This window comes from Atractosteus spatula, chromosome 20, assembly GCF_055471065.1.
Source record: "Atractosteus spatula isolate fAtrSpa1 chromosome 20, fAtrSpa1.hap1, whole genome shotgun sequence".
Classification (NCBI taxonomy): domain Eukaryota; kingdom Metazoa; phylum Chordata; class Actinopteri; order Semionotiformes; family Lepisosteidae; genus Atractosteus; species Atractosteus spatula.
The window spans coordinates 16,745,706-16,758,557 of NC_142725.1; the positions used below are offsets into that span (position 1 = coordinate 16,745,706).

Here is a 12,852-nt window from a genome sequence, read left to right on the forward strand (position 1 = left end):
AAATGGAAAAATACAAGTCCAAATGAACTTAATATTAGCCTGCTAAAAAGTCCATAGCATCCACATTCATTTAGAATGGATTGTTTTAATATAAAACGCAATTTTGCATTTGGTAGGATTGTTCTGTTCTGGCAGTGGTTATAGTCAAGGTTAGCATTTGTTAGTTAAAGTAAAAGGTTAAAGGCTAGAGATTAGAGGTTAGGTTTAGAGTGTCTGGTCCTTACATTTCAAGGCACACCGTTACCTGTTTACATTATGGATCTATGCTTAAGATGTAATGGCTTGGCGCTGTGTCAGCCCTTCCAGGGATAGAGGCATAGGCAGATCATTTATTAAACACTCCTCTGATTAGAGGCAAGTGAGACGTGAAGTAATAACCTTTCCTGCACTGACTGCAGTCTAGGAGGAAACAGGCCAGGATCTGTGAGGTCTTTAAGTGAGCCCTGAACAGCAAGACTGTCACCTTTTGATGAGATTTTAACAGTCAGGAATGTGAGAAAGGAATGGATTGTAGCAAATGAAGTGAAACGGGAGTCAATGTTTGGAGAATAAATATTATGACTGATGGGAGATTAATACACTTGAACACTTTATACTAAGTACTGTGCTACATTCAGGCATTTCATTGTCATATACCATATGTGGTTCTGTCATTTGGGACAAGTTATATCTGTTCCCTGCTATTATTATTATCTTTGTAATTGGTTTACGGAGAATGACTCAGTACATTGCAAATTGAAACTAATTGAAACAGTTTCAACTGTTTGCTATGCTACCGTTAAAGTGCTTTTTTCTTTGTAAATTGTCAGTAAAATAAAAACCGGCTCGGTGCTTAGATTTCAGCAAGAAGAAACCGGTTTTGGGAAAGCTGCTCAGTACAGGCCTGGTGCTGCTATGTGTGTGGAGTTTACATGTTCACCCATGTCTGCTTCGGTGTCCTCTGGGTGCTCCAGTTTCCTTCCACAGTCCAAACACATGCTGGAAGGTTAACTGGCTTCTGGGAAAGTTGGCTCTGGAGTGAGTGTGTGTGTTTGTGTATGTCTCCCTGAATTGGAAGAAGCAGTTAGACAATGGATGGTTGGTCACACGCATACGACACAGCGGTGTTGTTAACAAAAGTACCTCAACTGTATCTTATTCTTTAACAGCAATAAGCAACATACTGTCTGCTTAGCAAGTCCAGTAAAATGTCTTCATTTTTTTTCAAATGCATTTTCAACACAGTGGAAGGAAGGGTCAGTGTAGTGGGTTGTCCACAGCTATAGCGTTAGGAAGATGGGGCTCAGCCCAGTCATAGTCTGCCTGGCAAACAAATATTGTATCATCTGCATTACATAAATCTGCTCTTAATGCTGCTATTTGTTCTTTCTGTGTTGCAGTTTCCAGCACGCCCACTCCCTGAGAAAAGTAAAAGGCAGCAGCTGAGAAGGTTCTGAAATTCACTGTACCTGTGGCATTTGCAGAGTGTGGAACATGTTTTTTCAAGATGGAGAAACAGAATCCAAATGACTAATAACCTTGTCTCATTCTCGGGCCAGGTGAGATAATAATGAATTCATCAAGTAGTGCATGTTGTACTGAGAGGGGGGTCCTGTTTCAGTGGGGCTGTTTTAACCTGACACATACCAGCTCCATGAGCCTCTAACTTTTACAGGTGGAAAAAAAAAGAAAGGAAAATTAACGGTAGTTTGGAAACGGTTTGTGTTTTCATTCTTTATAAATCCCCTGCTTGGGCAGCGCACTTTCAGCCATGGAGATGATAAATCTGATCTGACGCACAGACAAATTCTCAACATTATCTGATTGATTTACACCACCTAATAATCGTTCAAATTACTCACCCACTCCACACTGTTTCCCAGCTGATTTCTTGTTGCTCATTAATCCCAGTGCAAATCCCTTAGTTTTCACCAGAAGAGGTGTTTCTGAATCTGAGCTACTGTACTGGTTCTGTTTGCCATCTTATCCTTGGAAAGAGAGAAATGCTAGACTTGGTTAAGAAGTTCTCTTTTATTTTCCAGCTAGAGTGGATTTAATTCAGATTTTAATTATTTAATTTTCATGGATATGTTTAACAAACGGGGAGGTGATAATGTCCTTTCAGATGCAAAAACAAATTCACAGGGATTACACACTTAATTGCCAGGGTCACACTGTTGAGTCTCTAGTTAGACCCTCAATATTATGCCAAGAGAGGCTCATAAAGTTATCACTCTAGAAACCTCCAAAAAATATCAGCTTTTGAAAACTCTGTTACTGCTTCCATTACATTGTAAGAGCCTTAGAGTTTCTGTAATGCCATTGGAAATTAAGGTGACACAGAATAAGAGTAACTGTGAGTCTAAAGTATGTCTCTATAATTTACTTGAACTAAGAAATCCTCTTTTCTGTCTACCTGCTTTTCACTATATTGAATGAGAAGGTTGGGAGTTTAGGAAAGGTGTCCAGTTAAAAAGATGATTTTCTAGGTCACAGAGTTAAAAATCAAATCTACATGAAAATGCAGGGCAAAAATTGAGTATGACTCAGCCTCCTTCACCGTGATGGGATTTTCAGAGAGGGCGTTAATAATTCAAAGCAGGTTGATGTCAGTCTTGTGCTTTAGATTGGAAAGCATGGTGATTCAATTGCCCATGGAGAATTTTGTCAAAGATGCTCAAAATATTCAGTGCAACAGGAACACAAATCAAGTTGATCACCATAGCGAGGTGGATTGAAATACCCGGAATACTACAAAGATGCCATTTGCACCCATTTCAGAATTTCTTCACTGCGCTGATAATGTACAACAAATGAAAGGCTCACTTAGAGGAAAATCCAGTGAAACCAGCTCGGCTGGTGTCTGCCCTGATTCTGCCTCACTAAGGAAAGGGAGGGAAGGTCAGTCCTGAAGTATAGCGCACAGCCTCTTCTCAGAACACTTAGGTACTTCCAGAAAACATAGTTTGCAGGGTTTGAGGTCCTCTGTTCAATGTATATCTGCTTCGTTCAGAACCTTTCTAATACTTTTGCAACCAGTGAAGGACGCAGGGTGCAGAACAGCTGCCGAGGGTCATGTGCCAAGCTGTTACTCTGTAACTTAGAACATTAGGCAATGGGGTAAAAAAGGCATATATCACCTTTTATTAAGTCAGTTCCCTATTCTGCCAGCTTTTGCAAATCCTGCTGTTTGCCTTAGCCAAGATCCCAGAGCTCAGAGACATTGTGCAACACCTCTGAGGCTGAAAAACCCTGCGTCCGCATGAATGTTAGCGAGACTACCAGGAACTATCAATGTTCCTGCTGCCAGCCAAGAGTCGCCAACTGTGTGAACAGAAACACCGCCTCCCTGGACAAGACCCCATGCTGTCTTATATGTCTTGGCTGTCTTGACACCACCAGTCCCACACTCACATCATGAGGTTCTCCATTACAGAAAGAGCTGTCTGTAGCAAAAACCTCTCACCGCATGGCTTGTAAAGCGCCCTCTTCTCATTTTGTGGTTTATTAAAAGCAAAAGAAAAAATTATTGTTTTGAGATCTTTGGCTTAGACCAGGGGACTCCAGCCCTGCTCCTGGAGAGCCCAGGTTCAGCGGGTTTTATAAGTTACAATTAAAACAGAAACAGCTTGGAACAGCTTAGTGGTGACCAATAGCAAGCGATTTGTTCAACGTTATATATATAATATATATATACTTATATATTTTTATATAGAAACTTTAGAAATCAAATTGGAGCAGAAACCTGAATGTACTTCTGCCCTCAAGGACATAAGAGTCCTTAATGGAGCAAATTACTTGCTCAAGTAATCTATAAGTGTTTCTATTCTTTAGTTTCAGGGTTGGGGACCCCTGACAAGGACCACAGCTAACAGCAAGGTAGACTGCTCAATCCGATAAATCCTGCTCAGTCTGGATGTTTCATTTTTCATGGTGCTCGTTAGTCATATTGTCAGTTTTGATAAGGCTGACCCAAACAGATCACCACACAACCTGTGCTGCTCCTAGGCAGGTGAACTGCCACCATCCTCGTGCTTGAGCTAAACCCCAAAAACCCCACTAACTGCAATTCATTGCTGCTCTCGAACGATCCCCAATTCTCATAAACCCTAATCAGAAAGAACGGTACCCCTGCTCTTTGCCTCTCTGCAGAAGACCAGCTCAAGGTCTCCCTGGATCTGAGGTTCTTAAGGGCCACAAGGTGATAGATGATGTCGGGGGGAAATTACTTTAAAAAAGTACTCCTCTACAATTACCAGATACTGGTATAAGGAATCACTTTTCGAAATTAACAAGTTGAGTGGAAATCATTTTAAAAAGTAGGTTTTTATAGAGGTCTGTGTAGTGTGTGTACAGAACTACTGTTCTTCATAGATTACAGATTTTATCACCAATTTACAGATACTTAAAAGTAATCTCTTACATGACTGTCTTGCACCTATTATTCATAATTGATAAGTATTTTTTCTAACACTGATCATTAATTTTCTATATCTCATTCTCAGACTCGGGCCCTGGAGACACCCCAGTCCAGTAAATTTTAAAAACTCTCCCAAATGAACTTTTTTTTTTAGAGGTTATTGATCAGTGAGGAAAGTAATTTTCCGCACTTAAAGTTATTAATCATGTAAGGAATTAGCATGTTCAATTCTGGTCTCTGGGGGCTGAGGGGTAATTACATTTTAATTTTAAACAAACTTCAGACTACAGTACTTCATTTAGCATGTCACCTGCTTAACTGGTCACAATTTAAGTTGCTTTTTTAGACAGTGATCATTTAATATTTATCAATAAAACCTACATTTGACCTAAATGACCAGCAGCTTCAGACCTGAGGAAAAATATGAAACTGATCTAATTAGGTCTGAACTAATTGAACCCTTCTCTCCACAGATATGAAGTGACTTGAAGCCCTGGAAGAGCAGGGCTAGGGTTCCCCGACATGGATATTTAGTTCTAAAGTGTGGCTCCGGGAGTGTCTATTCTGTGCCTTAGCCCCTCTAGGCATGGTAATCTCATCTCACCTTGCAATGCAAAGGTTTCATCAGGATGGGAACTCGCCAATTCAATCTCAAATGCGCACCTTTCCTGTTCTCTCCTCTGTTTCTTCACGTGACTCTGCTTGTTCATGCTGTCCTGAAGAAAGCGATCTTTCTTCGTGACGTGTCTTCCAGTAAGCCCAATCCCTATGTGTGAAAAGAGCCAAAAGTGAAATCGTGGGGAAACGCAGCAAATTGCTGTATTTATTTTGGCAAGAACTTCTTTCCTTGCAGAGGCCCTAATGAGCTTGATCCCCATCATGTTTCTTCTCCCAATGAGTGGCATTAACTTGTCCCGCCTAACAGCTTCCTTCTTAATCTAATCACATAGGGGATTAATGATTTAACATCAGATATTGCTAGTGCGTCTTGCTTTTCACAAAACAGGAGGACAGCAACAGAGATAGAGAAAAGAATTTCAGTTTTTATATCTCAACCTCTTTCTTTTTATCTCCACCAAATGCAGGTGTTTTTCTGTGTAGAGATAAGGTTCTTTGTAGATGTCCAGAGCAGTTTACTGCTGTTGAAGAAAAGGCACATATTGGGATTTTCAACGCTATTGAACCGACAAAGACTTCTGCCAATCTCACGATAATATTCTCTACAGTATCTCATGCCTGGCTGTGACTGTTTTCCACCTGATAACTGTAAGAAAAAGGCTGGGTAAATCAATTTATTTGAAAGATGTAGAAGCTAAACTTTCAGCCTCATGTTTAATGAGGTTTCATGATAATTCAGAGTAGATATCATAGCTAAAATCAGATAAACCTCAGCTTCTGATCCTTTTTATTCTTTGCCTGAGGTTTAGAGCTGTCGATAATTCTCACTCACGCTTAAATAATCAATTTTTCTGTATCCTTAAGGTGGTACGTTTAAAAAAGAAACTAAATGCTTCTTCTTCATACTTATTTTCCACTACACTGAGATGTGTGGAGCACGTAACAGAGCAAGATGTTTTTGAGAAAGGCATTTCAGCCTGAGAACACGAAAGATAGTATCTTGAAATAACGGACAAATTAGTCATTTTTCCAAAAGGAGCCAAAAATGTTTCTACGTGCCCAGATGAGGACAGGCCCACACGGTGATCGACAGTGTCCTCGATGCACATTGTCTGGACGGGGCTTGACCCAGAGCCTTCGAGCTGAGGCACATGGACAGCTGCTGTGTCTGGAGTAGCCCCTTGCATGCCTTGTGCTTGAGCACATAAGGACAGCAAACAAAAAGCCATTTCACGCAACATGCTGGTCTGATAGCTAGTAGCTTAGAGACCTTAAAATCTCATCCAGCCGCTCCCTGGAAGATCCCAGAAAGGGAACCAGCATCCACAACATGGCTTGGCTGGTTCCCTGTTGGTTCGCGCCCCAGGTGTTGCGGGACAGAACGGGTAGCGGAGGGCACGGGCCCGCGCGGAACCGCGACGGTCACGGTGGCAGCCTGTTGCACCCTCTTGGTATTGAGAGCTCCAGCCCTGGAAGGTCTAGCTCCAGATAACACTTGAGTTGTAGCACCAGTTACATTGGGGTTTCCCAGCCTCTGTCTGGAGCGGACTCCCTGGATCAGCCCTTTGGACAAAAAGAGATGCCTTATTGGCAGGTGGTGCTCTTGTACTGAAGCAGTAACTCTCTTTTCCAGTCCAGTCTGACCTCAACTTCAGGGGACAGGAAAATTGGCAGGGAGCCAGAACCTGGATCCCTGAAGTCATACTGGCCGGGCTGAGTGGCCAGAGCTGCAGACACAAAGAAAAACAGAACTCCAGAGGCCATTGTCACTGATGCCCTGGTTGTGGAGAGTCATAGTTCTGCAGGTTTCTTAAGCCCCTTTAAGACATGTTAACTTGCAATGGTTAGGCTATGAGGAGGTCCAGTTCTGTGGCTCAGAACAAAACTGGAGGAAACTGTGACTGTGCAGCCAACACACAAGGAGTAAGTTGGGTAAAGAGCCAACCCATTAAGAAACGGTTTTTAACACCTAGTAAGCAGTGCCACCTGGTGGACAAACGTCATTCTGCTGCTAGGGATTAGTTCACTGAAAAGATCTACCAATTTCCATCTGAAAATTCCAATTAACCCTTTTCATTAATTATTCCACATACATGGGGGAGATCCAACCAATACAAAATGGATAAAATATAAAGCTCAGACAGCAGTGATTGCATTTTTTGTGATGTCTTTTTATTCATTTTTTTTTCTTCACACTTTCAGTCATGTCTTCTGTTTGCTTTTCTGACTCCTTCTGATATGATATGAAGGTATTTTCTGGTTCTTGCTGCTTGCAGCTGGTATTGAATACCATGCACTCTCCTTTTTTAAGCAGCCCAAGGCTTGTTGGGCCAAATAAATTGAGGATTTGTCAGACCCCCTGTCAGTGTTGTTGGCAATGGTGTCCTGGCTCCTCCTCTCAGTCCCAATCCACTGAGGAGCTGTTAGAGCACAGATCTACAGATGGGCACTCAGTAATTGGACAGCAAGGGAGCAGGACTCTGCTCAGGCTGTAGGCTCCTTGCAGTCTTGTTGGAAAGGCAGAGCAGCTCTGTTCCCAGTGGAGCTTGTCCAGTTACATCTGTGCTCACCAGGGTCACATTCCTGTCTTGAGCATTTACATCTGACGGGCGTTTTTTTACATGAAAATGATGTGGATCAGGTCATGTAAAATGTTAGCGATATCAGGTTTTACTTGTTCTCTTGGAGAGCTGTAACAAAACCTTTTTTCCATGCCTGGACGACTAGAAAGAAACCAGATTGGGTTTTGAATTAAGATCGCAACTTCCTAAAAACTGGTCCTCAGAGCATTGTCAACACTCGAGCAGTGTCAGCCCCTCAAGCTGCAGCAACAGCGAGCCAGCTTTTCCGCAGGATCTGCGTTCTTTCTTTCCAGGACAGTTTCTCTTTGGGGATTAACTTCCTTTCCTCAAGATAGAAACCGCCATGGATTTAAATTTTACAGAAAACTCCCTCTCCATCTCCATCTATCTGCACACCTTTACTGGGTTTATCTGCAGGCGTTAAGCAGGATGACTTCAATTTTTCATCCGAAAGCAAACTGACCTCTTCATTAGAGCAACCATGCCGCGCTCAGTAATGCGAAGTCTCAGGCATCACAGATATCCAGTAAGGTGGCTGAGGACAGTTTTGCCAGCGCAGTATATGTAAAGTTGAAGTAGGTAGTTAATAAGTGTTTAACAGTGCTGTAAAGGGCAAGAAAAAATAAAGCAGGAAAACACAGCCACTCTGGAGAACATGATGATTGCTGTGAGAGACTTCCAATATACATTTTTTTTCAGCTCGTTCAGGGATCACAGGCAATAGAGGAGTAGCTCTGTGGCTAAGGATCTGCGTCTGTGGCTAGAAGGTTGCCAGTTCAAATCCCATGGCTGGCAGAGGAATCCTACTCCGTTGGGCCCCTGAGCAAGGCCCTTAACCCCACCCCAGGGGTGCAGTATAAATGTCTGACTGTGCGCTCTGACCCCAAGCTTCTCTCTCCCTGTCTGTGTGCCTGTGTGTCTCATGGAGAGAAATTGTATATGGCTAATAAAGTGATCTTATCTCATTAGCAGCAGGCGAGGGCGTTCAGCCTGATGTCTGCCCAGGAAGAGCAAGAAGCATAAACCAGAGAGACAGACAAAAATCCCTCAGAAAGCAGAAGAAGGGGCAGGAGGCTGGATGCTACTCAACAGGCTCCACTAAGGGGCATTCTTTAAAATATGGATTTCATGGAGGAACTGAAATGAGTCTTATGGTTGGCACATGTACTGTACATTCCCCTTTTGACCGGTTCGATCATATCTGAAGCATGGTGGGCATGTCCAGACCAGGAGAGAGGTCTCTGCTATTGTTTGCAGTGTAAACAACAGCTGAGAAAGATACTGAACTGCAGCAATTCAGCCAAGGAGCATAATGGAAGCAACTGGGAGACGAATATTAAAGAATTGTATTTCAAGCCAGATAATATGTACATTCCTTTTCAGACCAGTTCCATCATATTTTATGCATGGTTCAAAACTCCCCTTTGAGCACAGGAAAACCCCACTGAATAATTTAATTACCTAATTGGACAAATTAAGACCGATTGCAAATACATGTTTCTTCTGGTGCAGAGCAGTCATTTATTCGATTAGCAGAAATTTGTCTTCAGGGTACGGAGAATGCTTAATTTACCATAAGCATTACCATTAGAAAAAAAAATGATGAATTGGGCTCTCACAGATTCTGTTCTCCAGCTCTCTTCCTCTGCTTTTTCTCTGCCTCGCCAGGCCAGAAAACCTCTCCTCATGCTTCTGATGTTTGTGCCGAGAGTTGGCCCATGCTTGTAAAAACAAGGCTTTCGTTTTCACACACAAAAATAAATAATATGTTGAAAACAAAAAAAAAATCTATGTATCTGATACGAAGAAAATGGAAGGCGGAAAAAAGATTGGAAATTATTGCTGTCGAAACCTTTGATCCTCTTTTTCTTGTCTAATAACCATCAACTGTCAGAAGCAACTGTCAACCTCTGAAGACTTTATCTTGGCCAAGGGACCAGAGAAACTAGCTTTGAACAGACAGGTGTGGTGCTGCAGGATTCACTGCGAAGGATGGACTCTGTATGTTGTTTTTTGAGTCAAGAATGACTCTGGGAAATTGGACAAGGAAAAACTATACTGGGCGAACTGTACTGTTGGGAGGCATTACACATGCTCTCTTAAATAACTTGTTTCAAAACTGTAGAAAAAAACACTAGAGCCTTTAGTTAGAGCATCATATCAAAAATTAAAAATATAAAAAAAATGCCAGGTTTCCCAAACAGAAATTCGTCAATAAGCTCATGTATGTTCAATTTGTCTAAAAGAACTTCTACAACATTGAACACATCAAGACAAGCGTCACCATCAGAGTTCACCTGTGCCATCCTTGTGTGCATGAAAACTCCCAATCCCAGGTTTGGAAGAGGTGGAATGAGAATAATAGCTGGTGTGTGGTGAGCGTTCTGGCGCACTATGGCTGCCAACGCATCATCCAGGTGGGGCTGCACATTGGTGGGGGAGGGGAGTCCCCATTATCTGTAAAGCGCTTTGAGTGGAGTGTCCAGAAAAGCGCTATATAAGTGTGAGGAATTATTATTATTATTATCTTCGCCTGACAGAATTGAAATGTCTCGTACCTGTGGTTTTTCTCCCAGCGTTAGAACTGTGAAGCTGTCCCCAAGTAGAAATGACTCTGTCACATATTCTGCAGCTACAAGAGAAGAGAGACCCAGCCCAATCCAAAGGAAGTCTTTTCTGTTAAGCTTATGTTATTCTCAATAGTCTATTAAAGGGCTGAGCCCTGCTTTGTTCCTCAGGCTAAGCTCATGTTGTTTAATTAAATGCTTAAGGCTCAAACATCAGTGCCATTAGAGTTTCTGTCATTAACACAGAGCTGCATGGCAGCAGCCAAATACCACCAAAGAGGAAAAATCACCCCAAAGATTAATCTTCCAATTGGGGGCATAGCCAGGGGTGGGCCTCATGTTATTTCACTGAGTGCAGCAAGGCTCAGTTGGCATAGAATCTGTTACTGTGGGTAACATCCACAGGGACATAGATAGAGTGGACTTTTCCCTGGCCAGGAGGGCTGGCCTTTTGGCCTAGTTGAATTCATCATCCTGTGGCTCTGAAGTCGGAGGTGTTTGAGTCCTCGCAGGGGCAGTTCTCTGCGCTGCCTTCTGCCAGAGAGTTTTTGTGGATTAGATTTACATGGCCTGCCATGTCAGATCGAGGCATGAGCGTCCAGTCCTCTGCTGCACTGTGACACAAAAAATACCACCTGCTTATAATCCAGTCACTTACTTAGACAGGTAGACAGGATTATTTCCTTACCGCCCAGGAAGTCAGCCAAAAGAACAAAATTTACAGCGATCTTGAAAGTAATTGTGACCGACAGGGGATCTTAAAACCGCCAAGAACAATATTTGGCAGTCTTACAAAATAAATAGCAATGTCCAGCTCCTTATTAAACCAGTGTTATTCTTATATCCGGTTTAATACAAAACAATTTTAAAATGTCATAAAATAGCCGAACGTTTCTCGCTCAAAGCCTTCATGTTCAAACAAATGGTTTGTAACTATTTGGTCTTGGCTAAGTGTTCACATATTTTATGAAAAATTAATAAACTGTCAAAAAATCAAATATGCTGTAAAATATGGCCGTGTATATTGTTATACTGTTACAGTGTAGTCAGCATATTTATCCATTATTAGATACTGTTTCAAGGGAAGCTAGTGAATAGAAATGTAACTACAGTAGAAGCTACAATCCTGTAAACAGTCTTTTTACATGCAAAGTGACTTCAAAGACATGACACTGGGTTAAGATTTCAACTGAGGAGCAACTGTAACTAAAACAGATTAGCGATTGTTTCATATGAATTAAACAGGCATTGGAACTGAGGGGAAAACAGCAATATACATAATGACTTCCTTAGCGACACTACGGAACTGTTGTAACTGCCACGGTATGTAATTACAATGTACAGTAACACATCAGCCTGCAGCATTAGGCTTACGTCTGTTTTCAGAAATGATTTGTTTGCATATACATAGTGCTCAGCTATATACAGAGTAAAATATGTGTTTTTGCCAATATCTTCTCATCCATCTTCTAACCACCTTAACCAATTCAGGGTCGCCGAGCCTATCCCAACAAGCAGTGGGTGCCAGACAGGGTACACCCATTGCTTGTTGGGATGGGTGTAGGACATGCACGGGACACACGCAGACACACACACACACAAGGGCCAATTGTTCAAGAAGTCGATTAACCTACTGTCACACCCAGTACACCTAGAGGGCGCTCTGCTTCTCTCCTGTTCCTAGTTTCCTGTGATTATTCATGTCTTTCTGGTGTGTCTTGTTGTGTAGCCTATTTACCTATTTACTATTTACTGAGGTTCGAATGTCCTGAGACCCACCTAGCACCAGGTCACTCCTGTCCATGGCTTGAGGGCATAGGTTTCTATACGGCATTTCCTGAACAGCTGAGCCTGGGCTAACCCCCGTCTCACTGCTACGCATAGGGTCTTTTTTCGCTCTCCTGCCATTCCACAGTTCGTCCTCTCTGACATCCGTGACACCTATCCTACTAACATGTCTTTGGACTGTGGGAGGAAACCAGAACACCCGGAGGAAACCCCCATGAATATGGGGAGAACATGCAAACTCCACACAGATAGCACCCCAGGAACCCAGGGGCACAGCACTGCAAAGAAGCAACGCTAACTACTGCTCCACTGTTTTTTCTAATATATTTTTACTATTATATTAATAATAACAGTCACATATACAAATCTATTAGAATTATTTGGGAGCCAGAGCTCACAAAGTCTTTCCAGGATTTAGTTTTCTGTGAGGTTTAATAAAGTGCCTACCACAGTTATTTGGGTAATCGGAGTGATCCCCCCCATACAACTGCAGACTTTCAGATCTGTTACACAGCCTACATCCTAACTGGAGATGATCCTGCCTCTCAGCTCCCAGCTGTTGTTTCTTCCACTGCTGTGTGTTCATCTGTGAAGCAGGAATTTCCATCTGAATCCAGGGAAATTGGAAATGGACATTCACCACTGTGTTAATTCACACCATGCAAGCCCTCATTTCAGCTGCTGATACAGGCATGACTCACTCTTCATTTATTAAATCCCACATATCATTTCTTTACCAAAAAAAATAATTGCTCATAAATATGAAAAGGAGATGTTAAATTTCTCTAAAGCCAAAAAAAAAAAAACATTTACAGGCTTTCCATTTTTACAGAAAATGCTGCATACACTCCCTGTATGCTTGAATTTATGGATTTTAGATTATTAATGGCAAAAGTTT

General features: G+C 42.1%; 1 protein-coding gene across 1 annotated transcript in view; it reads right to left on the bottom strand.

Annotated features, from left to right (window-relative positions):
* slc25a33 (solute carrier family 25 member 33) overlaps positions 1 to 12,852 on the bottom strand; it is a 31,621-nt gene that overhangs the window by 18,659 nt on the left and 110 nt on the right. Inside the window, exons 2-3 of the mRNA XM_088938096.1 lie at positions 5,004 to 5,165; positions 1,842 to 1,967 (exon numbers count right to left, since the gene is read on the bottom strand). Coding sequence (XP_088794222.1) covers positions 1,842 to 1,881 — 40 coding nt within the window. The 5' untranslated portion in view covers positions 1,882 to 1,967; positions 5,004 to 5,165. The remainder of the gene's footprint in view (positions 1 to 1,841; positions 1,968 to 5,003; positions 5,166 to 12,852) is intronic.